This window comes from Molossus molossus, unplaced genomic scaffold (genome assembly GCF_014108415.1).
Source record: "Molossus molossus isolate mMolMol1 unplaced genomic scaffold, mMolMol1.p scaffold_m16_p_1, whole genome shotgun sequence".
In the NCBI taxonomy this organism is placed as follows: domain Eukaryota; kingdom Metazoa; phylum Chordata; class Mammalia; order Chiroptera; family Molossidae; genus Molossus; species Molossus molossus.
In genome coordinates, this window is record NW_023425344.1 from 118,175,509 (window position 1) to 118,198,880 (window position 23,372).

The 23,372-nt window shown below is 38.3% G+C and overlaps 1 protein-coding gene across 2 annotated transcripts in view; it reads left to right on the top strand.

Annotated features, from left to right (window-relative positions):
- ARIH1 (ariadne RBR E3 ubiquitin protein ligase 1) overlaps positions 1-23,372 on the top strand; it is a 134,936-nt gene that overhangs the window by 97,019 nt on the left and 14,545 nt on the right. For both annotated transcript variants that reach the window (XM_036247785.1, XM_036247789.1), the window contains 4 exons: positions 13,515-13,581; positions 15,622-15,728; positions 20,526-20,568; positions 21,513-21,584. In XM_036247785.1, the coding sequence (XP_036103678.1) occupies positions 13,515-13,581; positions 15,622-15,728; positions 20,526-20,568; positions 21,513-21,584 (289 nt within the window). The remainder of the gene's footprint in view (positions 1-13,514; positions 13,582-15,621; positions 15,729-20,525; positions 20,569-21,512; positions 21,585-23,372) is intronic.

A 23,372-nucleotide genomic window follows, 5' to 3' on the forward strand; every position in this document is an offset into this window, starting at 1 on the left:
ATTAGTTTTGCTGGTTCCTGAACTTCATTTAAAGGGAATCATATAGCATGTATTCTTTTTATGAGTATCTGCTTCAGTTAACTGATGTCTTTGAGATATATGCATGTTGCCAAATATATCCATATGTTATTAGCTTTATTTTTTATTGTTGCTAAGTAATAATTTTATTCTGATAATAGACAATTGGAGGTTTTTGGTTTGGTTTTGGGCTACTGTGGAAAATCTGCAAAGAAGATTTCTCTATGTCTTTAGACGGACATGCACTGATATCTTTGGGGTGTATACTCATAAGTAACTGTTTTAGCTTTGTTAGATACAGCCAAATGGTTTTCCAAAGTAATTGTACCTTTCTACACTCATCTTAGTTATGTATGACTGCTCTCATCTTTGCCCACATTTGTATCACTGGTCTTTTTAAGTTTAGCCATTTTGGTAAGTGTGTAGGAATATCTCGTTGTGGTGTTAATTTGCAGTTCCTTGGTGAGTAATAATGTTTTTCCCCAATGTGTGGCTTCCCTTTTCTATTTCAATGATTTTTTGATGAATTTAAATGGCATCTGATTTATCAGTTTTTCCCCTTTATAATTTTTGTTTCGTAAGAAACCTTTTTTTACCCCTAAGTTGTATTTATTTTTAAAAGTCTACAGAGCCCGGCCAGTGTGGCTCAGTGGATTGAGCATCCTCCCATGGACTAAGAGGTCCCAGTTTGATTCCCGGCCAGGGCACATGCCTGGGTTTCAGGCTCCATCTCCAGTCAGGGGCATGCAGGAGGCAACCAATTGATGTTTCTATTTCTCTCTTGGCGGGGGTGGGCTGGGTGAAAAAGGTGAAGAGATTAAGCAAAATAAAAAAGCCTCATAGATAACAGTATGGTGATTACTAGGGGGAAAGGAGGACTGAGAGGGATAGGAAGGATAAGGGGGAGATAAATGGTGATGGAAGGAGACTTGACTTGGGGTGGTGAACACACAATACAATATACAAGTGTTGTATTATATAATTATACCCCTGAAACATATAATTTTAGTAACCAATGTCACCCCAATAAACTTAATTTAAAAAAATAAAAGTCCCTGGCCTGTTTTGCTTAGTGGTTAGAGCGTCGACCCGCAGACACGGACCGAAGAGTCATGGTTGATTCTGGTCAAGGGCACATACCTCTGTTTTGTTTAGTCCCTGACCCTGGTTGGGGTCATGTGGGAGAAAACCAGTCAGTGTGTCTTTCTCACATCAGTGTCTCCCACCTTCCCCCCTCCCATCTGAAGATAAATGGGGAAAAAATATCCTTGTGTGAGGATAAATAAATAAATAGGATACTATGAGTAAGAGTAGAGAGATTGGAAGACTATTACAAAAGTCCTGGTGAGAGATAATGGTGGTAGGTAGAGTCAGAGTTAGATAATGGGGTATAAGAGAAAGAGATGAGCCAGAGGTAACTGTAAGATCATTTTGACCTTTGACTCTGATTAGCTGAATTCAGATTATTAAAAAATACATTTTTAATTGAAGTCTTTAAAATTTATGTACGAAGAGCTAGCATTGTTTCTGCAGCAACATAGATGTCTTGAATAACCCATTTAAGGAAGTTCACTTAGTCCAACTTAATGAAGCCTATTTTTGAGTCCATATTTATGTATCCAACTGCAGTTTTGAGTAGACGCAGCAAGACTAAGAACTCTGGCTATTTTCTTGGATGGCTCCAGCAGAGTTTCTGGTAACCCATCTTGCTCTCTCGGTTGCAATGAAGCAAAATGATATATTTATTTTTAATAACCAGAAATTTGATCAAAGGTTTATTATAAAGATGTTAATCACATTGTCATAATCCTACAATCCAAATGCCCAACAGTAGGGGAGGATGGAATGCAATATAGCCCTTAAAAAGATTTGTGAATTATTTTAATGCATTAGAAAATGTCTATAATAATGTTACTGAAAAAAATACAAGATATGAAAGTACATGTAGTAAGTTCTCCATTTAACATTAAATGCCATATATTTACAAAAAAAGAAAGAATAGGTCCAGATTCATGAGAGTGTTGAGTGGTTATTCCTCCTGGGTGATAGTCACAGGTGATTTTTATTTCTTTCTTTATGCTTTATAATTGGTATGTCAAGGAGGAAAATACTTTTTTTTTTTTAATCCTCACCAGAGGACATTTTTGCATTTATCTTCAGACAGAGCCAGAGAGAGAGGGGGGAAGAAGAGAGAGAAACATCGACGTGAGAGAGAAACATTGACTGGTTGCCACCCACACAACCCCAACTGGGGCCAGGGACAAACTGCAACCCAGGTACGTGCCCTTAGTGGGAACTGAACCCAGGTCTCTCTGGTCTGTGGGCCAACACTCTAACCGCTGAGTCAAACCAGCTTAGGGCGGAAAATACTTTTTAAAGAAAATATTTTATCATTCCTAAATTTAAGCATAATATTGTTGATATATTTAGGGTGCTATATGAACAGAAAGCATGGTTTAGTACCTGGCATACTAAATAAAAAATTCTTAAGGAGAATTGATTTGGGGTAGTGAAAACACAGTACAATGTACTGATGATGTATTATAAAACTGTACACCTGAATCCTATATAATTTTAGTAACCAGTGTCACTTCCAATAAATTCAGTTTTTAAAAATCCTTGTATTTACAGTCACCTGGTTTTAAATCATAACTCTCCAGTTATCTCATTTGTAAAAGTGGTGGTGAATTATCCCAAAACACAAGGTTGGTTAAATGCATCTGACACTGTTCAGAATGTATAGTAGGCATTCACTAGAAGTAATTTTGTCTACCTTTATAAAGAGCAGCCATCCTTATAAGAGTTGGCACAATAACTATTTTCAACATCAATGATGGCAACAGGTCTTTGTCAAGAGACTTAGCTTATTAATATGGTTAGGATCACATTTGCCGTCTTTTGAATGCTTACTCTCAAGGATGGGAGGTCAGTTTTTTTCTTTCCTGTCACCAGATAAACTGTGGCCTAATGACTAAGACCTAATAACTTTGGCCTCATAACTATGGTTAACCTCTTCTCACCAGTCCTGGTGAGCTAAGGAAAACCTAGACAGCTGTTTAGGTTGGACTCACTCAGCTGTAAGAAACCACTAGGTTCTGTCACATCAGAGAAGTATTATGGATAATAGAAGTAAGATGTGTTTGAGAATCAAGGTATTTAACTTTGGTTATGGTTATTTTCTTAACTTTTTTAAAATTGAAGTAAATTTCACACAATATTTACCATTATAACTGTCTTAAAGTAAATAGTTCAGCAGCTTTATATATATATATATATATATATATATATATATATATATATATTCTCACCCGAAGACATTTTTTCCATTCTTTGTTCAGATAGAGTGGGAGGGAGAGGGAGGAAGAGAGAGAGAGAGAATTATCGATGTGAGAGAGACATTGAGTGGTCACCACCCACATGACCCAACCAGGGCCAGGGACAAACTGCAACCTAGTGGGAATCGAACCTGGGTCTCTCTGGACCACAGGCTGATGCTCTAACCACTGAGCAAAACCGGCCAGGGCAACAGCAGCTTTTAATATATTCATAATGTGCAACCATCACCACCATCTAATGCCGGAACAATTTCACCATCCTCAGAAGAAATCCCATATTCATTAGTCATTCCCAATTTCTTCCTCCTCCAAGACCCTGACAACCACTCATCTGTTTTCTGTCTATATGGATATGTTTATTCCAGACAGTTCATTGAAATGAGTCATACAATGTGTGATCTTTTGTTTCTGGCTTCTGTCACCTAACAATGTTTTCAGGGTTCATCCATGTTGTAGCATGTATCGATATATTATTCCTTTTTATGGTTAAATAATAATCTATTACACAGTTATTCTGTATATTGTTTTACCATTCATCAGTTATTGGATATTTAGGTTATTTCCACTTTTTTGTGGCAACATCTGTGTTATTATATTTGGGAGCAAGTTTTTTATTGAACAGCTGTTTTTAGTTCTCTTCTGTATAGATATAACTAGGAGTGGATTTGCTGGATCATATGGTAACTCTGTGTTTAACTTTTTGAGGAATCACAAAATACATTACTTTTAGACCTGTGTTTCAACATCTGTGAAACATGGAGCTTTTTACGCGTTTAAAAATATTTATTAAACACTTTCTACAGTCAGGCAGTGTGCTGGATACAAAGGATTCTTTCATGAAGCTTATTGTTTAGATAATTGAACAAATTATTATACAGATAACAATCTAGTGAAAAATATTGCAAATTCTATAAAGGAGAAATGTATAAGGAGCCATAAGAAGTAAGTGGGGGGGTCTGTATCTAGACTGGGGGGAGGAATTATCAGGAAAGGCCTCCTTGAGGGATTCCAAAACGACGGCAGAGTGAATGGAAGCTACAAAGACCATCTCCTAGGACTAAACTGGAATTACAACCAAAATAAAGGCAAATCATCAGGGAAAAGCAACAGAAATGCATCTGGAGAGGACCCGTATAACCAGGGACAGGAAAAAGGGACACTGAATCGAGCCTGGTAGGATCTGCTGAGGTACGAGAGGGCAGGCTGAGAGCCCACAGACAGCAGCTGTTTTCGCTGTGAGCAGCTCTCTCAAGTTCAAAATCTCAAGCCAGCTTCACAGTACAGAGGGCCAGAACAGAGCACTAAATTAGCTACAGCCACTCACCTTAGGCTCCGGCAGAGGGAGGGCAGACTGGTCTGGAACTGTGTGGAGAGAATCTGGATTTGGAGGGCACTGGGAGTTTTTTGCTGAATCACTCCCTCATAGGACAGTAGCCATCTTACTCAAAGAGCCCCTTCCCAGAGCCCCAGGAAGAAGCAACAGCCCCTCCCTCAGAAATTTAGCACCACCCTGCTGGACCAGAGAGATGCAGATTAAGGCTCATTAACAGCCAGCCAGCATCTGCCCTACCCTCTGGAAATCCTCTTACCCTGAACACCTGAGGGAGTTCTTCATTCAGTGGAGGGCTACAACACAAGACTCATCAAATAACTGAGATTAATATGCTCCAGGCAAAAAGTTAGGGGATAACTGAACCTTCCCTGGGTTTGTAAATCTACCCAGGAAAGTAAGACTTGACAGTGGTGTTTAACGTGGGTCCTCCCACACTCATCCAAACCCAGCAGAAGGAGCCACAACTGGCGAAACACCAACACCTGCAGGGAAAATTTGGCAGGGTCCAAAACCCACTAAGACAGCCAAAATGGTGAAACAAAAATATCCCAAATGAAAAACAAGATAATTTGACAGAAGATGAGATAAATGAAAGGAAGATGAGATAAATGAGCAAGATATCAGGGGGAGAGGTCAGAGTAATCATCATAAGGAAGCTCAACAGCATGAGTAAAGATATAGAAGCATTGAAAACCAACCAACTGGAAATGAAGAATGACATAGCAGAATTAAAGAACACATTGCAAGGAATAACCAGTAGAGTAGGCCAAGGATCGGATCAGTGAGTTAGAAGACAGGGTAGAAAAAATCACCTAATCAGAGAACAAAAAAGAAAAAACTGGAGGACATTGTAAGAGAATTGTGGGACAATATGAAATGTAACAACATTCTCATCATAGGAATTGCAGAAGAAGAATAAAATGAGCAAAAGTTAGAGAATATATTTGAAGAAATAGTGACAGAAAACTTTCCTAACTTGGTGAAGGACAAAAGGCATACAAGTTCAAGAAGCACAGAGGGCCCCAAGTAAGAAGAACCCAAACAGGCCCACACCAAGACACATACTAATTAAAATGCCAAAAATTAAAGAAAGAGAGAATCCTAAAGGCAGCAAGAGGTAAGCAGCAGGTTACCTACAAAGGAACCCCCCCCCCCCCATAACACTGTCAGCTGACTTCTCAACAGAAACACTACAGGCCAGAGAGAATGGCCTGAAGTTATCAAGGTAATGAGAAATAAGGATCTGAATCCAAGACTACTGTATCCATCAAGGCTATCATTCAGAATAGAAGGTGAAATAAAGAGCTTCCCAGACCAAGAAAAAAAGGCTAAGGGAATATATTAGCACCAAACCAGCACTGGAAGAAATGTTCAAAGGACTGCTGTAATTGCTAGGAAAAATAGAACCACAATAAACATAAATGGCAGTAAATGAGTACACATCAATAATAACTTTAAATGTAAATGGATTCTATGTTCTGATCAAAAGACACAGAGAAGCTGATTGGATAAGAAAGCATGACTCATATATAGGTTGTTTACAAGAGACCCATCTCACAACAAACAACTGACATAGGTTGAAAGTGAAGGGATGGGAATATTTTTTTCAAGTAGACGGGAAGGAATAAAAAGCTGGGGTAGCGCCCTGGCCGGTTTGGCTCAGCGGTTAGAGCGTCGGCCTGCGGTCCTGAGAGACCCGGGTTCGGTTTCCGCTAAGGGCCCGTACCTTGGTTGCAGTTTGTCCTCGGCCCTGGTTGGTTGTGCGGGTGGCAGCCACTCGATGTGTTCCTTTCACATCGATGTTTCTCTCTCTCTCTCTCTGTTCCTCTCTCTCCCTCCCACTCTACCTGAACAAAAAATGGAAAAATGTCCTCGGGTGAGGATAAAAAAAAAAAAAAAAAAAACTTCTCAGATTACAATGGCATGCAACTAGAAATCAACTACAACGAGAACATGCAAAGACATTTGAAAACATGGAGACTAAATGGCATGTTATTGAACAATGAATGTGTTACCATGGAGATCAAGGAAGAAATTAAAAACTTCCTGGAAACCAATGAAAATGAACACACAACAACACAAAATCTGGGGCACAGCGAAAGCAGTCCTTAGAGGGAAGTTCATAGCACTGTGGGCCTACCTCAGGAGAAAAGAAAAATTTCTAATACACTGTCTAATCTCACAACCTAAAGAACTATAAAGCAAACAAAAAGAAAACCCCAGAGCAAGTAGAAGGAAAGAAATAGTGAAGGTCAGAGCAGAAATAAACGACACACGGACTAAAAAAAAAACAATTCAAAAGATCAATGAAACAAAGAGCTGGTTCTTTGAAAAGATAAACAAGATTGATGGACCCTTATCTAGACTCACCAAGAAACAGAGACAGGACCCAAATAAAAACAGAAACGGAAGAGAATAAGTAATCTACGGACACCATAGAAATACAAAGGATCATTAACAAATACTGTGAACAATTATATGCCAACAAATTGGACAATCTAGTCAAAATGGACAAATTTCTAGAAACACACAGTCTCCCAAAACTGAACTGGGAAGCGAGAGAAAACTTGAACAGACCAATAACAACTAAGGAAATTGAAGATGTAATTAAGACTCTCCCAGCATTCAAAAGCCTGGGCCCAGAGAGCTTCACAGAGGAGTTTTACTGAACATTGAAAGAAGATCTAACACCCATTCTCTTCAAACTATTCCAAAAAATTTAAGAAGAAAAAAGACTTCCAAACTCATTTTATGAGGCCAGAATAACTCTAATTCCAAATCCAGGTAAAGATACTACAAAGAAAGAAAACTATAGGTCAATATTCCTGATGAACATAGATGCCAAAATCCTGAACAAAATACTGGCAAATTGTATCTAGCAGTACATTAAAAAAATTATTCACCATGACCAAGTGGGATTCATCCCGGGTATACAAACCTGGTACAATATTTGCAAATCAATAAATGTGATACACCACATAAACAAAATGAAAGATAAAATCCATATGATCATATCAATAGATGCTAAAAAAGCATGAGACAAAATCCAGCACCCATTTCTGATAAAAACGCTCAGCACTGTGGAAATAGAGGGATCGTATCTCAACATTATAAATGCCATATATGAAAAACCTACAGCCAGAATGATGCTTAATGAGCTAAAACTAAAAGCATTTCTCTTAAGAACAGGGACAAGACAAGGATGCCCACTCTTGTCATTCTTATTTAATATAGTACTGGAAGTCTTAGCCACAGCAATTAGACAAGAAGGAAACATAAAAGGGATCTAAATTGGAAAGGAGGAAGTGAAACTGTCATTATTTGTAGATGACATGATACTATACATAGAAAACCCTAAAAGACTCCATCAAAAATATACTAGATTTAATAAATGAATTTGGCCAAGTACCAGGATACAAAATTAACATCAAGAAATTGATGGCATTCTTGTTTTGTTTTTTTTAACTCATCTTTATTGTTGAATGTATTACATATGTTTCCCCTCCCCTTTTCCCCATTGAACCCCTCCTGCCCAATCCCGCCCCCCTCCAGCCTTCCCCATACTATTGTCAGTGGCCATTGTTTATGCATTTATGCATAGAAGTTCTTTGGTTTTTCTCATTCTGCCCTCCCTGCCCCCTTTCCTTTGAGGTTCTTCAGTCTAACAACCAATTTGTACTTACTAATTCCTTTATCTTTTTCACCCATCCTCCCCCACCCCTGCCCATCTGGCAAGCAACAAAAAGTTGTCAGTATCTATGAGTCTATTTCTGTTCTGCTCGCTTCTTTGGTTTGTAGGTTCAGTTGTTGATAGATATGTATTAATTGCCATTTTATTGTTCATGTTTTTGTTCTTCTCCTTCAAGAAGATCCATCAACATTTCATATAATACTGGTTTGGTGGTGATGAACTACTTTACCTTTTTCTTGTCCGGGAAACTCTTGATATATCCATGGATTCTTAGTGATAGCTTTGCAGGATAGAGTAGTCTTGGGTTTAGGTCATTGGTTTTTCATTATCTTGAATATCTCTTGCCACTCTTTTCTGGCCTGCAAAGTTTCTTTTGAGAAATCAGCTGACAGCTTTATGGGAGCTCCTTTGTAGGTATTGGACTGCTTTTCTCTTGCTGCTTTTAAGATTCTCTCTTTGTATTTAACCTTTAGCATTTTTGATGATGATGTGGCTTGGTGTAGTCCTTTTTGGGTTATCTTGTTTGGGACTCTCTGTGCTTCCTATACTTGTATGTCTGTTTCTTTCACCAAATTAGGGAAGTTTTCTGTCATTATTGTCTCAAATAGGTTTTCAATATCTTGCTGTTTCTTCTCTTTCTGGCACCCCTATGATGCGAATGTTGGCACGCTTGAAGTTGTCCCAGAGACGCCTTACACTATCCTCATTGTTTTTGGATTCTTTTTTCTCTTTGCCATTCTGAATGGGTGTTTTTGGCTTCCTTATATTCCAAATCGATGGTATGCTTCTTGGCTTTACCTACTCCACTATTGATACCCTGTAAATTATTCTTTATTTCAGTTAATGCATCCTTCATTTCTGACTCATCCTTTTTTATGTTGTTGATATTCTCACTATGTTCCTTGGCAGTCTCCTTAAGTTCCTTGAAGGTCTCACTAAGTCTCTTGAAGGTCTCACCGAGTTTTTTGAGCAACCTTATAATCAATGTTTTGAACTCTGCATCTGATTGTTTATCTTCATTTTGTTGAGTTTTTTCTTTTCTTTCATTTGGGACATGTTTCTTTGTCTCCTCATTTTGGCTGGATCCAGTGGCACAGAGCCTCCTTGATTACCCGAGCTGGGCCCTCGAGGTGCACCCTTAGTGTGTACTGTACACCCTTCAGTTGTAATTGAGTCTTGATTGCTACTGGCACATCAATGGGAGGGATTTACTCAGGCTCATCAGCAGCAAGGATTGGCTGTGCCCACTGACCACTGCTCTCTGATTACCTTGGAGGATCAGCTGTGTAGGGTCCCACCACACAGAGCAAGATTTACTGCAGTAGGTTTCTGCTACCCACTGAATCCACTCATTGAGTGTGTCACTTGTGAAGGTGGTTGTGTGGTGATGTTTTGATGTGGTCTGAAGCTGCCCCCTGGGTGTGCTGGCCCTACGGCAAGGTCATCCGCTGCCTGTGTCCTATCCAGGGCCACGTCGCATAAGGTACAAAGTAATCTGCCAATGGCTGCTTCTTGTACTAGGCTTGGTGTTGCCCAGGAAAAGCCAAGTTGTGAACCAAAGCTGGGTGCTTCTAGTGCCAGGCCTGGGGCCACTTAACAAGAAGTATGGGGCTCACTGAGACCAGATGCTGCTTCTTTGAGAGTTTTAGGAAACTCCGAAGCAGGACCCAAGAAGGCCAGTCCTATGGGAAAGCCTTTGGAAACCTCTTGGGTGGGCCTGAAATTGGGTGGGGCAGGGCCTCAGGGAATCACCAAGGTGGGGCAAACAGTGTGAGCCAGGTTACTGGAGTCCCAGATATGACCACCATCTGTTGCCCCAGGGAAGGGCTCACCAAAGGAACAAAGGCCTCAGTTCCTCCTGGTTTTTACAGCAGCCAGAAGTTACAGGCATTTCTCTTCCTGGCACTGGAACCCTGAGCTGGGCACCTGGTATGGGACAGCAACCTTTCACTTCTCAGGAAGAACCTTCCCAGCCGAGGTGTCCTCCTGATTTTTATCTGCCATACATGAGTGTGGGACCAGCTGGTCTGTGCCTCCGCCCCTCCTACCAGTCACAGTGTGGCTGCTTCTTTAATTTCCTAGTTGTAAGACTTCAGCTAAATTTCAGGTGGTTCTGAATGATGGTTGTGTTATAGTTTAGTTGTAATTTTGATGTGGTTGTGGGAGGAGGTAATGCCCCGTTTAACTACGCCGCCCTCTTGACCGGAAGTCCCTCACTAGCATGCTCATACACCAGTAATGAACCCACAGAAAGGGAAGCTAAAAAAAAAATCTCATTTATCATTGCAGCAAAAATGTTAAGATACCTAGGAATAAACTTAATCAAAGAAATAAAGGACCTATTTGCAGAAAACTACAGGGCATTGAAAAAAAATAGAGGAAGATATAAAAATGTGGAAGCATATACTTTGTTCATAGATGGAAGGATTAACATCATTGAGATGTCCATACTACCCAAAGCAATCTATAGATTCAATGCAATTCCTATTAAAATACCAACAACATATTTCACAGAACTAGAACAAATACTTCAAAAGTTCACATGCGACCAAAAAAGACTGCAAATAACTGTAGCAATCTTGATAAAGAAGAACAAAGTAGGAGAGGTCACAACACTGGATATCAGGGTATACTACAAAGCCCTTATAATCAAAACAGTCTGGTACTGGCACAAGAACAGGCATATAGGTGAAAGGAACAGAACAGAGAACCTGGAAATTGACCCCAATTAATTTGTCAATTAATATTTGACAAAGGTAGCAAGAACATACAATGGAGTGAAGATAGCCTCTTTAATGGTGTTGGGGAAATTGGACAGCTACATGCAAAAAAATGAAACTAGACTACAAACTTACATCATATACAAGAATAAACTCAAAATAGATAAAAGACTTAAATGCAATTCATGAATCCATAAAAATCCTAGAAGAAAATGTAGGCAACACAATTTCAGACATCACACGCAGCAGAATTTTCACTGATAACAACATGAAAAGCGAGAGAAACAAAGGAAAAAAGGAACACATGGGACTACATCAAACTAAAAAGCTTCTTCTGCACAGCAAAAGAAACAACCATCAAAATGGAAAGGGAACCCACTATATGGAAGAGCATAATTGCCAACGATATATCATATAAGGGGTTAATCTCCAAAATATAGAGTGCTCATACAACTCAAAAAAAGGAAGACAAAGAACCCAATGAAAAAATGGGCAGAGGACCTAAATAGACACCTGTCCAAACAAGATATACAAACGGCCAAGAGACATATGAAAAAAATGCTCGTCACTAATCATCAGAGAGATGCAAATTAAAACAACTCTGAGGTATCACCTCACACCTGCCAAAATGGCTGCCATCAACAAATCATCAAACAAGTGCTGGCGAGGGTGTGGAGAAAAGGGGACTCTAGTACACTACTGGTGGGAACGCAGACTGGTGCAGCCACTATGGAAAACAATATAGTGTTTCCTCAAAAAATTAAAAATTGATCTGCCATTTGACTCGGTGATCCCACTTCTAGGAATATATCCTAAGAAGCCTGAAACACGCATCAGAAAGAATACATGTACCCCTGTGTTCATAGCAACACTATTTACAGTTGCTAAGATCTGGACACAGCCCAAGTGTTCATCAGTAGATAAGTTGATAAAAAGGTTGTACATATACACAATGGAATACCATGAAGCTCTGAGAAAGAAAGAACTCTTATCCTTTGAGAGGACATGGAGAAACCTGGAGAGTGTTATGCTAAACGAAATAAGCCAATCAGTGAAAGATGAATACCACTTATGATCTCACTTATTTGTGGAATATGATGAACAAAATAATCTGATGAACAAAATAGACCCAGAGACATAGAAAGGAGTTTGGTTCAGACTGATGAACCTCAGAGGAGGGTGCTGGGGAGGAGGGGTGATATAAAACAAAGAACTTAATGCATGTATGTGTAACCAATGGACATAGATAACCATGCTGTGGGGGTTAGGGGATGGGATCGGGAGGAGGATATCTAGGAGAAAAGGAGAAACATCTGTAACAAAAATAAATTAATAAAAATTGGAAAAAAAGAAAAGAAAGGCCTCCTTGAGAATTATATTTTATGAAGTAAAGTAATAATAATAGTATCTAATATTTATCTAGTGCTTATTATTTGATAGGTGCTGTTCTAGTCTCACAAGTTTATTTCTGCTATCCATTTTATAGGTCAGTGAACTGAAAAATAGAGAGGTCGAAGATCTCTACTTAACTACTAGTTCATAGCTAGTGAATTGTGAAGCCAGTATTCAAACCTAGGCTGTCCTACCATCATGGTATTCTCCCCTTTTCTTTCCTAGCAAAACCCCCTGAAGAATGGTAGTACTCACTATTTTGAAATAATACAGATATGACAGGAGTACACTGAAAGTGGCAGAGGACAGGATAGGAGAGCAGTGGAGTAAGAAGCTCAAAAATTAGATGAGGCCAGATTTTGCAAGATTTTGTTTTTTATTTAAAAGATATACACACTTATAGTTGTTTTTACCATTAAAACTAATGAAACTTAAGCTTCAGGGTTCTTCACTTTCATGGGTTCCTGTGTTTTCTCGAAATAGTTGTGAATTATAGAGTGTTCTAGGTAATGAGAAAAGCCACATTGTAATCAGAAAGTATTTCTGGTAAATTACCAAGAGATCTCAGAAGAAGAAGGCCCTCAAAACTATATATAGTAAAACATGGATCCATTTCTTGACACTCCTTTCAACATCTGTTATTTCACACACTGATTTTTGGGAAGGGGGTCTCAGGGAATGTGGCTGAGAAATTATGATTTAAGGCAAGATATCAGAGTCAGAAGACTGAAAGGTGCCTAAATTTACCAGTGGGTGGTAGATAAGTTATTAGAGTATAATACAAAGTGGGTAAAAATAGAATATTTAGAATGTAAGAAGTATGGGGGAAATGTTCCAAAATAATGTTATAGAAATTTTGAAATTATTGTGATTACTACAGTTAGATTTGTTGATAATCTATGTGTATTTTAGTAGTTTTGATTTAGGGTAGTTTTATAGCCATAGCATTGAAATTCTATTTTATAAATGCAGAAAATACTCTTGGCTGAAATTTCCTAATAAACTATTTTTATTCTTGCTTTCAGGCGCCTGATCACAGATTCAAAAGTTAAATTGAAGTATCAGCATTTAATAACAAATAGCTTCGTAGAGGTAAGTGATTCTCCTAATTCTTTACTTATTTAATACAATGAATTTTTTTATAGAATTATTAATTTTTTATATAAAAATACTCTGAACATTAAGAGACACTTTTTACCATAACATGGATTATGGACTTTATTTATGATGCATATTAGAACACTTATTCTCAAAGGAATGTGACAGATCAATTAGTGGTTGTCTATAGATCTTGAGCTTTGATAATAAAATTATTTTTATAGTATTCTTTCATTATGTCTCTTGATCCCTAGCAGAGAATTGTTGCTAATTATTAATGATATCATGTTTTGGTACTCTAACTCTGCTTGTTTTAGCTTATGTTACCAATAAGCTTTGTTAATAAAGAATGCTATAGTTGTGTTTTTATCAAATGTCTTTCTTTGCCCTGGCCTGTTTGGCTCTGTGGTTGGAGCATCGGCCCGAGGACCAGAGAGGCCTGGGTTCCGTTCCTGCTAAGGGCACGTACCTTGGTTGTGGTTCTTCCCGGGCCTGGTTGGGGTTGTGTGGGTGGTAACCACTTGATGTATCTCTCTCACATCGATGTTTCCCTCTCTCTTACTCCCTCTCTCCCTCCCGCTCTATCTCAAGATAAATGCAAAAATGTCCTCAGTTGAGGATTAAAACAAAAAAGTCTTTCTTTTATCAGAACAGAGGTCTGCAAACTATAGGGTGCCTGTTTTTCTAAATAAAGATAATATTTGACCATATTCATTTGTTCTGTACTACTTTTGTGCTACAGTGGCAGAGATGACTAGTTGCTAGAGAGGCCATATGGCCCACAAAGCCAAAAATCCTTACTTTCTGGATCTTTATGGAAGTTTGCCAGCCCCAGCATAGGAGCCATCAGTATAACTTAGCAGTTTAACTCTTTCTAGAGTTAAATTACTTTCTAGTAATTTTTATTTATATTAGTGATTAAACTGAAGGTCAGGTCTTCTAGAAAACAAGGAATAGTAATTTTTCTTTTTAAATGGTCAATAAACTTCATTTCTAGTGCAGAGTGTTTTGCCATGCTTGCTTGCTTGCTCTTCCTTTCCTTTCCTTTTCCTTTTCCTTTTCCTTTTCCTTTTCCTTTCCTTTTTTCTTTTCCTCACCTGAGGATATTTTTCTGTTTATCATCAGATAGAGTGGTAGGCAGGGTGGGAGAGAGGTAGAGACAGAGAGAAACATCAGTGTGATAGAGCCACATCTACTGGTTGCCTCCCACATGACCCCGACCAGGGCCAAGGGCAAACCGCAACCAGGGTCCGTGCCCTTGACCTGAATCAAACCCGTGACTCGTTGGTCCGCGGACTGACGCTCTAACCTCTGAGCCAAACCGACCAAAGCTGCCATGGTCAAAGGGAGAAATTACATGTATATATATCCATTTGCTTGTTTCAAACTAGTCTGTGTTATCTAAATGCCATTCCTGTGTTGGAGAATATATTGTTTTCCTGCATTTTTGAAAATTGCCCTGAAATAGAACCATAAACAGGTTGATACTTTTTAATCGTCCTATAATGGGTAATTACTTTAAAGTTTCTCAGTGATATTTTGAAGGCAGAACAAGAGATACTTCATATTATTTTATTAAACCGGCTCTTGCCCAGCCAGTGTGGCTCAGTGGATTGAGCATTATCCCATGGTCCGAAAGGTCCCGGTTCAGCTCCCAGTCAGGGCACGTGCCTGGGTTTCGGGTTCTATCTCTAGTGGGGGGCATGCAGGAGGCAGCTAATCGATGTTTCTCTCTCACATCGATGTTTCTAGCTCTCTCTCTCTCTCTAAAAAAATCAATAAAAACATTTTTAAATTTTTTTAAAATAAATAAATAACCCTTTTTAGGGAATCTGTAATCTTAGAAAACCAGTGCATCCAAAAAGCATTGCTGTAGAGAACTGAGTATTGATGGCAGGGTTTTATATGCTAATGTCACCAACCCTCTCTTTGCCCCTTATGCTAGGGAAGCAATATAAATAGTTTCTTAGTGTGCTGGGAAATCTTACATGGTGATTTAATTTGTCATTTTTTATTTTCTAACTTGTGTTTCAGTGCAATCGACTATTAAAATGGTGTCCTGCCCCAGATTGTCATCATGTTGTTAAAGTCCAATATCCTGATGCTAAACCTGTTCGCTGCAAATGTGGGCGCCAGTTTTGGTAAGCAAGTGATTTCTTAAATTGGAATCATGCACATAGCTTTTCTATTTATTCTTAGTAAGTGAAATAGAAAAAAAATTTTTACCTCAGGGAGAAAGGAGGGTGATATTAGTTTAAAATGTGCGTAGTGTGTATTTCTTTGTTTTGTTAATTCTCACCTGAGGATATTTTTCCCTTTTTTAAAAATTTTTTATTTTAGAGAATGGAAGGAAGGAGAAAGGATGAGAGACAGTGGGAGACATCGATGTGAGAGAGACACGATTGTTTGCCACTTGCATATGACCCTTTAGCCAATGCTCTAACCATGGAACCACACTGGCCAGTGTGTGTATTTCTTTTAAATAACAATTAGATTTAAAAGTCATATCCTAACTAAATAACATTTTTCTTTCCTTGTTGCTCTAAATTTTAGATTTGTTTTTGTATGGGAAAAAGTACAGTTAATCACATTTTCTTGTGTGCTCCGATGAAATTTAAATGAGACCACACTTATAGATCTGGAACAAGAATTTAGTTATTCTTATTTCTGTTTGACTGCTTGTTTTGTCAAATTATGTTTGGTTCCTTTATGGTTCTTGCTCTGTTTTCAAGTTGTCTCTTAGGAATAAAACACATAGGACTTTTTATTTTTATTTTTTAATTTATTTTTAGAGAGAGAGGAAGGGAGGGGAAGAGATAGATAGAAACATCAATGAGAAAGAAACATTGATTGGCTGCCTCCTGCACACCCCCACCACGTATCGAGCTTGCAACCCGGGCATGTGCCCTGACCGGGAATCGAATCAACGACCTCTTTGGTACATGGGGTCAATGCTCAACCGCTGAGCCGTATCAGCCAGACACACAGTTAGGACTTTTTTTTTTTTTTTTTTTTTACTGATTTTAGAGAGGAAAGGAGAGGGAGAGAGAGATGGAAACATTGATGAGAGAGAACATCGATTGGCCACTTCCTGCATGCCCCCCACTGAGGATTTGGCCTACAACCTGGGCATGTGCCCTGACTGGGAATCAAATCAGCAACCTCTTGGTGCATGGGTCGACGCTCAACCACTAAGCCATAACAGCTGGGCAGTTAGGACTTTTTAAAAATTCCATTTGCTCTAACAAGTTTAATTTTACTCCTAAGAAGAAAATCTGCAGGTATATTTGGAAAGGTAAAACATGATTGATTAGATGTGCTTTTTTTTTTGCATTTATCTTCAGGTAGAGCGGGAGGGAGAGGGGGGGAAGAGAGAGAGAGAAACATCAATGTGAGAGAGACACAGCAACTGGTTGCCACCCACACAACCCCATCCAGGGCCAGGGACAAACTGCAACCAAGGTACATGCCCCAAGCGGGAACCGATCCCGGGACTCTCCGGTCCGCAGGCTGATGCTTTAACTGCTGAACCAAACCAGCCAGGGCTGATTAGATGTACTTTTTTTTATTTATTTTTTTTTTTAATTTTATTTTTGTTACAGGTGTTTCTCCTTTTTTACCCCATTGACACCCTCCTCCCCATCCCCCCCGCCCCGTCCCCGGCTTTGTTGTCCATGTCCATTGATGATGCATACATGCATATGAGTTCTGTGGTTTATCTCTTCCCACCTCCCACCACCCCCTCTTCTGAGGGTTGTCAGTCTGTACCCTACTTCCATGTTTCTGGGTCTAACCTATTCCTCAGACTGTTATGTTCATTATATTCCATATATAAGTGAGATCATGTGGTATTTGTCTTTTTCTGCTTGGCTTGTTTCACTTAGGATAATACTTTTCAGGTCCCTCCGTGTCGTCTCAAAGGATGAGAGATCTTTCTTTCTTACAGCGACATAGTACTCCATTGTGTATATGTACCACAGCTTTTTTATCCATTCGTCTATTGATGGACACTGGGGCTGTTTCCAGATCTTAGCTATTGTAAATAGCGCTCTATAAACATGGAGGTACATATATTCTTTCTGATTGGTGTTTCAGGCTTCTTAGGGTATATTCCTAGAAGTGGGATCACTGGGGCCAATGGAAGTTCAATTTTTAATTTTTTGAGTTAACACCATATTGTTTTCCATAGTGGCTGCACAAGTCTGCATTCCCACCAACAGTGTACTAGAGTCCCCTTTTCTCCACACCCTCGCCAATACTCGCTGTTTGATGTAGATGTGCTTTTTAACTAAGACTTTTCCTCTGGCTCCTTTGGCCCCAGCTTTCTGGCTAATCTGCGTTCTTGGAATTCTGTTTTATGCCCTTCAGCCTTTGAATTCTAGATTAAATGTACCAGAGAATTTCTAGTAATGCCACACATTAGAAAGCTAAGATGATGTTCCATTACTTTGTGGATCTGTTAGGAACGAGAAGCCAATCAAGCCAAGGGGCTCTAGAGCTAGGAAATAGATACTTTATTGGTATTGCATACCTTTTTTTTTTTTGTCTGAACATCTCTAGAATTAGACTTACATCATTAATATTAAGTATTTCCAAACAGAGCAGGTGAACTTAGACATTAAATATGTATAAAATACATGCTGTTTTGGTAATTATTAAATATATAGTATTGTTTATACTTTACTAGGTAGATGGGATGGATTCTGATTCCATACCTACTTTCAGTATATTTTTGGTATGAAATATCTTGAATACAGACTAAAGTATAGAGAATAACAGCAATGAATACTTATGTAGCTACAATCCAGCTTAATCAAAATTAGTCATTTGTTTTTATTAAGAAATAAAACATGATATTTACAATAGCTAAGATCTGGAAAAAGCCCAAATGTCCATCAGTAGACAAATGGATAGAAAAGTTGTGGTACAGCCCTGGCCGGTTTGGTTCAGCGGTTAGAGCGTCAGCCTGCGGTCCTGAGAGACCCGGGTTCGGTTCCCGCTAAGGGCGCGTACCTCGGTTGCAGTTTGTCCCCGGCCCTGGTCGGTTGTGCGGGTGGCAGCCACTCGATATGTTCCTTTCACATCGATGTTTCTCTCTCTCTCTCTCTCTCTCTCTGTTCCTCTCTCTCCCTCCCACTCTACCTGAACAAAAAATGGAAAAATGTCCTCAGGTGAGGATAAAAAAAAGAAAGAAAAGTTGTGGTACATATACACAGTGGAGTACTATGCAGCTATAAGAAAGGAAGATCTGCCCTGGCCGGTTTGGCTAAGCGGTTAGAGTGTCAGCCTGCGGTCCACAGAGACCCAGGTTCGGTTCCCGCTAAGGGCATGTTCCTTGGTTGCAGTTTGTCCCCAGCCCTGGTTGGGTTGTGTGGGTGGTGGCCACTCGATGTGTCCCTTTCACATCGATGTTTCTCTCTCTCTCTTCCTCTCTCCCCTTCCCGCTCTGTCTGAATAAAAAATGGAAAAATGTCCTCGGGTGAGGATAAAAAAAAGAAAAGGAAGGAAGATCTTTTATCCTTTGAGACAACATAGAGGGACCTTGAAAGTATTATCCTAAGTGAAACAAGCCAAACAGAGAAAGACAAGTATCATATGATCTCACTTATTTGTGGAATATAATGAACATAACAGTCTGAGGAATGGAGTAGTCCCAGAGATGTGGAAGTGGGGTAAAGACTTTCAATCCCCAAAAGAGGGGGTGGTGGGGGAGAGAGAAACCACAGAACTTATATGCATGTATGCATGAACAATGGACATGGACAACAAAGCTGGGGACAGGGTGAGGAGGGATGGGGAGGGGGGAATCAGTTGGGGGGAAAAGGAGAAACATCTGTAACAAAAAATGATTAATTAATAAAATAAAACATGATAGACATGTGTGAATCCCCTTGGTTCCCTTCTCCATTCCATTCCTCATCTTCTTTTCAAAAAGTAATCTTTATCTTGACTTCATTTAATGAATGACACTTTGTTCTCATAATTTGCAAAGGATTTTTTGCAATCCTAAATCACTTAATTAACTAAGTTATCAGACATTCCATGATTACATTTTTATAAAATTTCTTTTTATTCTTAATTTTTACTTTTTTTCACAAATGTATGTACCATTTGCGTAGAAAACAGAAAGGCATTAGCAGTTATTATATTCTTAGAGAATATTTAGTCACACTCTCTGTTTTATACCTTGTTTGGTACAATTTATCTTCACTAGACTGATGTTCATTTGGATCATGCAAAGATGTGGCCTGTTTGCTTTCCACATATTGCTTACTGTGCATTATTCCTAAATTATATATTACCCTACAAAGTCAGGCTTTTATTCTTTATTTGGGGTGTTAAAAAAATGCTTAATACATGCTAATGAAGCATGGTTGAAATTTAAGTTGAAATTAGTGAACATGATTTCAGTTTGGCTTCAATTTAAGAATGATCTTATAAACTATCAGAAAAATACAGATCAAACTAAACTGTTTGTTTTAATATTTTTCATAGCAGTTTATATGGTAAATTGTTATGAAGTTTTCAGTCATTCTTTTTTATATAGAGGGAGGAAGGGAGAGACAGATAGTACCATCAATGAAAGACGTCATTTGGCTGCCTCATGTACACCTCCACCAGGGACCTAGCTAGGCATGTGCCCTAGCTGGGAATTGAACCAGTACATCTCAGTCCATGGGAATGACATTCAATGAGTCAAACTGGCAGGGCATAGTCATTCTTCATTCACACACACACAGAGACAAAAAACACACTTGATCCTAATACTAAATTCTAAATAATTTACTATAGAATAAAATAGACATGGTTCCTGCCTTTGTATTTGCCAGTCACTAGAAACTGGTGAAAATAAAGCTTGAAGTGGTTTGTTTGTTTGTTTGTTTACATACTTATAGTAGGTGGGACTTAATTCTTTAAATTGTTGTGTCATTTAACAGCTTTAACTGTGGAGAAAATTGGCATGATCCTGTTAAATGTAAGGTAAGTTTGGCTTTTTTTTTTTTTTAAGATTTTTATTGATTTTTAGAGAGAGTGAAAGGGAGAGGGAAGAGATATATAGAAACATCAGTGAGAGAGAAACGTTGATCGGCTGCCTCCCACACGCCCCACCTGCAACCTAGGCATGTGCCTTGACCGGGAATTAAACCAGTGACCTCTCAGTGCATAGGTTGACACTCAATCACTGAGTCACACTAGCCGGGCTGGCATTTTCATTTTCTTTTTTAATCCTCACCTGAGGATATTTTTCCAGTTATCTTTAGATAAAGTGGGAGAGAGAGAAAGACAGAAACATAAATTGGTTGCCTCCTGTACAACCCTGACCAGGGCTGGGAACTGAACCACAACCAAGGTACGTGCCCTTGGACTGGAATCAATCCTATGAGTCTTTGGTTTACGGGCCAACGCTTTAACTGCTGAGCCAAACTGGCCAGGGCTGGCATTTTCATTTTCAATAATGTAGAGCACTTCTAAGACTTGTTGACTGAAAACTACAGCCCACAATTTATTCATTAGTACATAAGAGATTTTATTTTGCCCCTTTTATTTCAGATGATCATTAACAAGTGTTCAGAGCATTCCTTAGGAATATGTTCGCTCCTGATATTATCAGGATAATCATGGTTAAGGCACCTTCTTCCCCAGTAGGCTTTGTATTTGGTTAAAGGGAGTGGCATACCCAGGAGCTGGAATTCTAATCAAGCTCTAGGTTATCCACTCTCTTCAGCTAGAGAAAGCCCTCCTTTGGTTCATTTTTGTATTTTCGAGAGCCACAGGATTTCCTTGATTTAAAAGGAAGTAAACCCAGTGATAATCCTGTCCTTTGGCTTTTGTATTAAGCTTAACTGAATTTAAGTGTTGAAGTAACTTAATATCCTTGTTTTTAAGTCTTTTGTTATACCCTAACAGTTGTTTTTTTCAAATAGTGGTTGAAGAAATGGATTAAAAAGTGTGATGATGACAGTGAAACCTCTAATTGGATTGCAGCCAACACAAAGGTTGGTATTTTCTTTCAGTAAACTTGTGGTAATGCACTGATATGAAAAGGTACATCAGCATTAGCAAAAACAGTAAGTTTACCTGGTTAAGGTCTTGTTCTACCTTTTTTTCAATTAAAGTTTATTTTTATTTTATCCAAAATGATTGCCTATTAATAATTATTTTTATTTTAATCTTGAGTTTATTTTATTGAGTACCGTACTGTAATACGCACAGTACTCTACTTTAGAATTATTTTATTGGAAAAGCATTCATTTTCAGTAGAAGTAAAGGCTGATACTTTTTCTACCCTGACATTTGCTATAATGCTTTTTCATATTGTTCTTGGCTTCCTTTTAGTATGTAAATGTATTGTAGAGTTTACTCCACCCAGCTTGGTTTTATTAAGCTACTTTGTATTTCTGCCTTTAAAAATCCTCAGGGTTTAACTTTTAAAGGATCATTTTTTAGAGCAGCGTTCGATCAGAGTAATTGAGCAATCTTTTATTATGTAACATCTTTAACATGTTAAACTTCTATAATATGATTTATTAAGAGACTTACCTCTTCAGAAATGTAACTTTGGGGGTAATATGGGTAACCCTTGAATTTTTGTGTGTGTTTTATTTTTTGAAGAACATTGTTCAGAATAATAGTTTCAAAATTAAGTCTCTTTATAACCATGAACCACTTCTTTAACACTAGACAAAAATCTAACAAATGCAAGTAATCTTTAACACTTTTGTTTTCTGTCACTAAGTAGTAAGCAAGCGTTTGAATCCCAACTGTGTACCAGCCAGTCTCTTAATAGAAAATAGTATAAATATCAAGTTTTTATTTAATTCAATCTTATATCTCATCCAAATAAGAAGTGACTTGGGTAATGAATAATAGGGTTATTAATGGGTTATTCATTTTTAGTATTGTCTTTCACATGTGAAGATGATGCTTTACATAATACTGTGTTTGACCTGTGTTAGTTATAGCTTTGCACAGTTTCATCTCAATCACAAGACAATAAGTATAAGGAGTGCTTAAATGATGAAAGCTAGTACAATTTTATTCCATTACTATCCTGCTCTACCCAAAAAAAGATTTAAAAATATGTGTTTATTTCTGTCTCTTAGAAACCATTAGCAGTGAAACTGATACAATGCCTACATTTTTAAGGACTGTATGGCTGAAATATTTTTGTGCTCTTTAAAACTATCATGATAAACATAAGTCTTGTCACTCATGAAAACCTTACTGTAATGTCAGGAAGTAGGTTACTTTTGTTATTTTAAAAATTTCCTAAGTTAGCCCTTTTTTTTAAAAATTGAAGATTTCTCCACTAGATATGTTCTTTAAAGCCTCAGAATCCTTAAATATGTTCTGTAAAACTAGTGTTTAGAATAGGGCAGCTATATTTTCACTAAGTAGTTTGGTTAAACTCTCACCCACTTGATGCATCTAGAGAAATCACAGATATCTAAACCCCCAAGATGTTTAAAGTAGGGAATACAGGCTTGAATATTTTGTTGATTTGTTTTATAAAGTTCAACCTGTTTACAGTTTGTCCCTGGCCCTGGTTGGGTCGTGTGGGTGGCAGCCACTCGATGTGTCCCTTTCACGTCAATGTTTCTCTCTCTCCCTCCTTCCCACTCTATCTGAACAAAACATGGAAAAATGTCCTCGGGTGAAGATAAAAATAAGTAAATAAATAAATAAAGTTCAACCTGTCAGTTGCCATTTACAATGATGTTCTTAGGTATGTAAGTTAATAGTGATTCTTGGCATGCATATATATATATATATATATATATTTT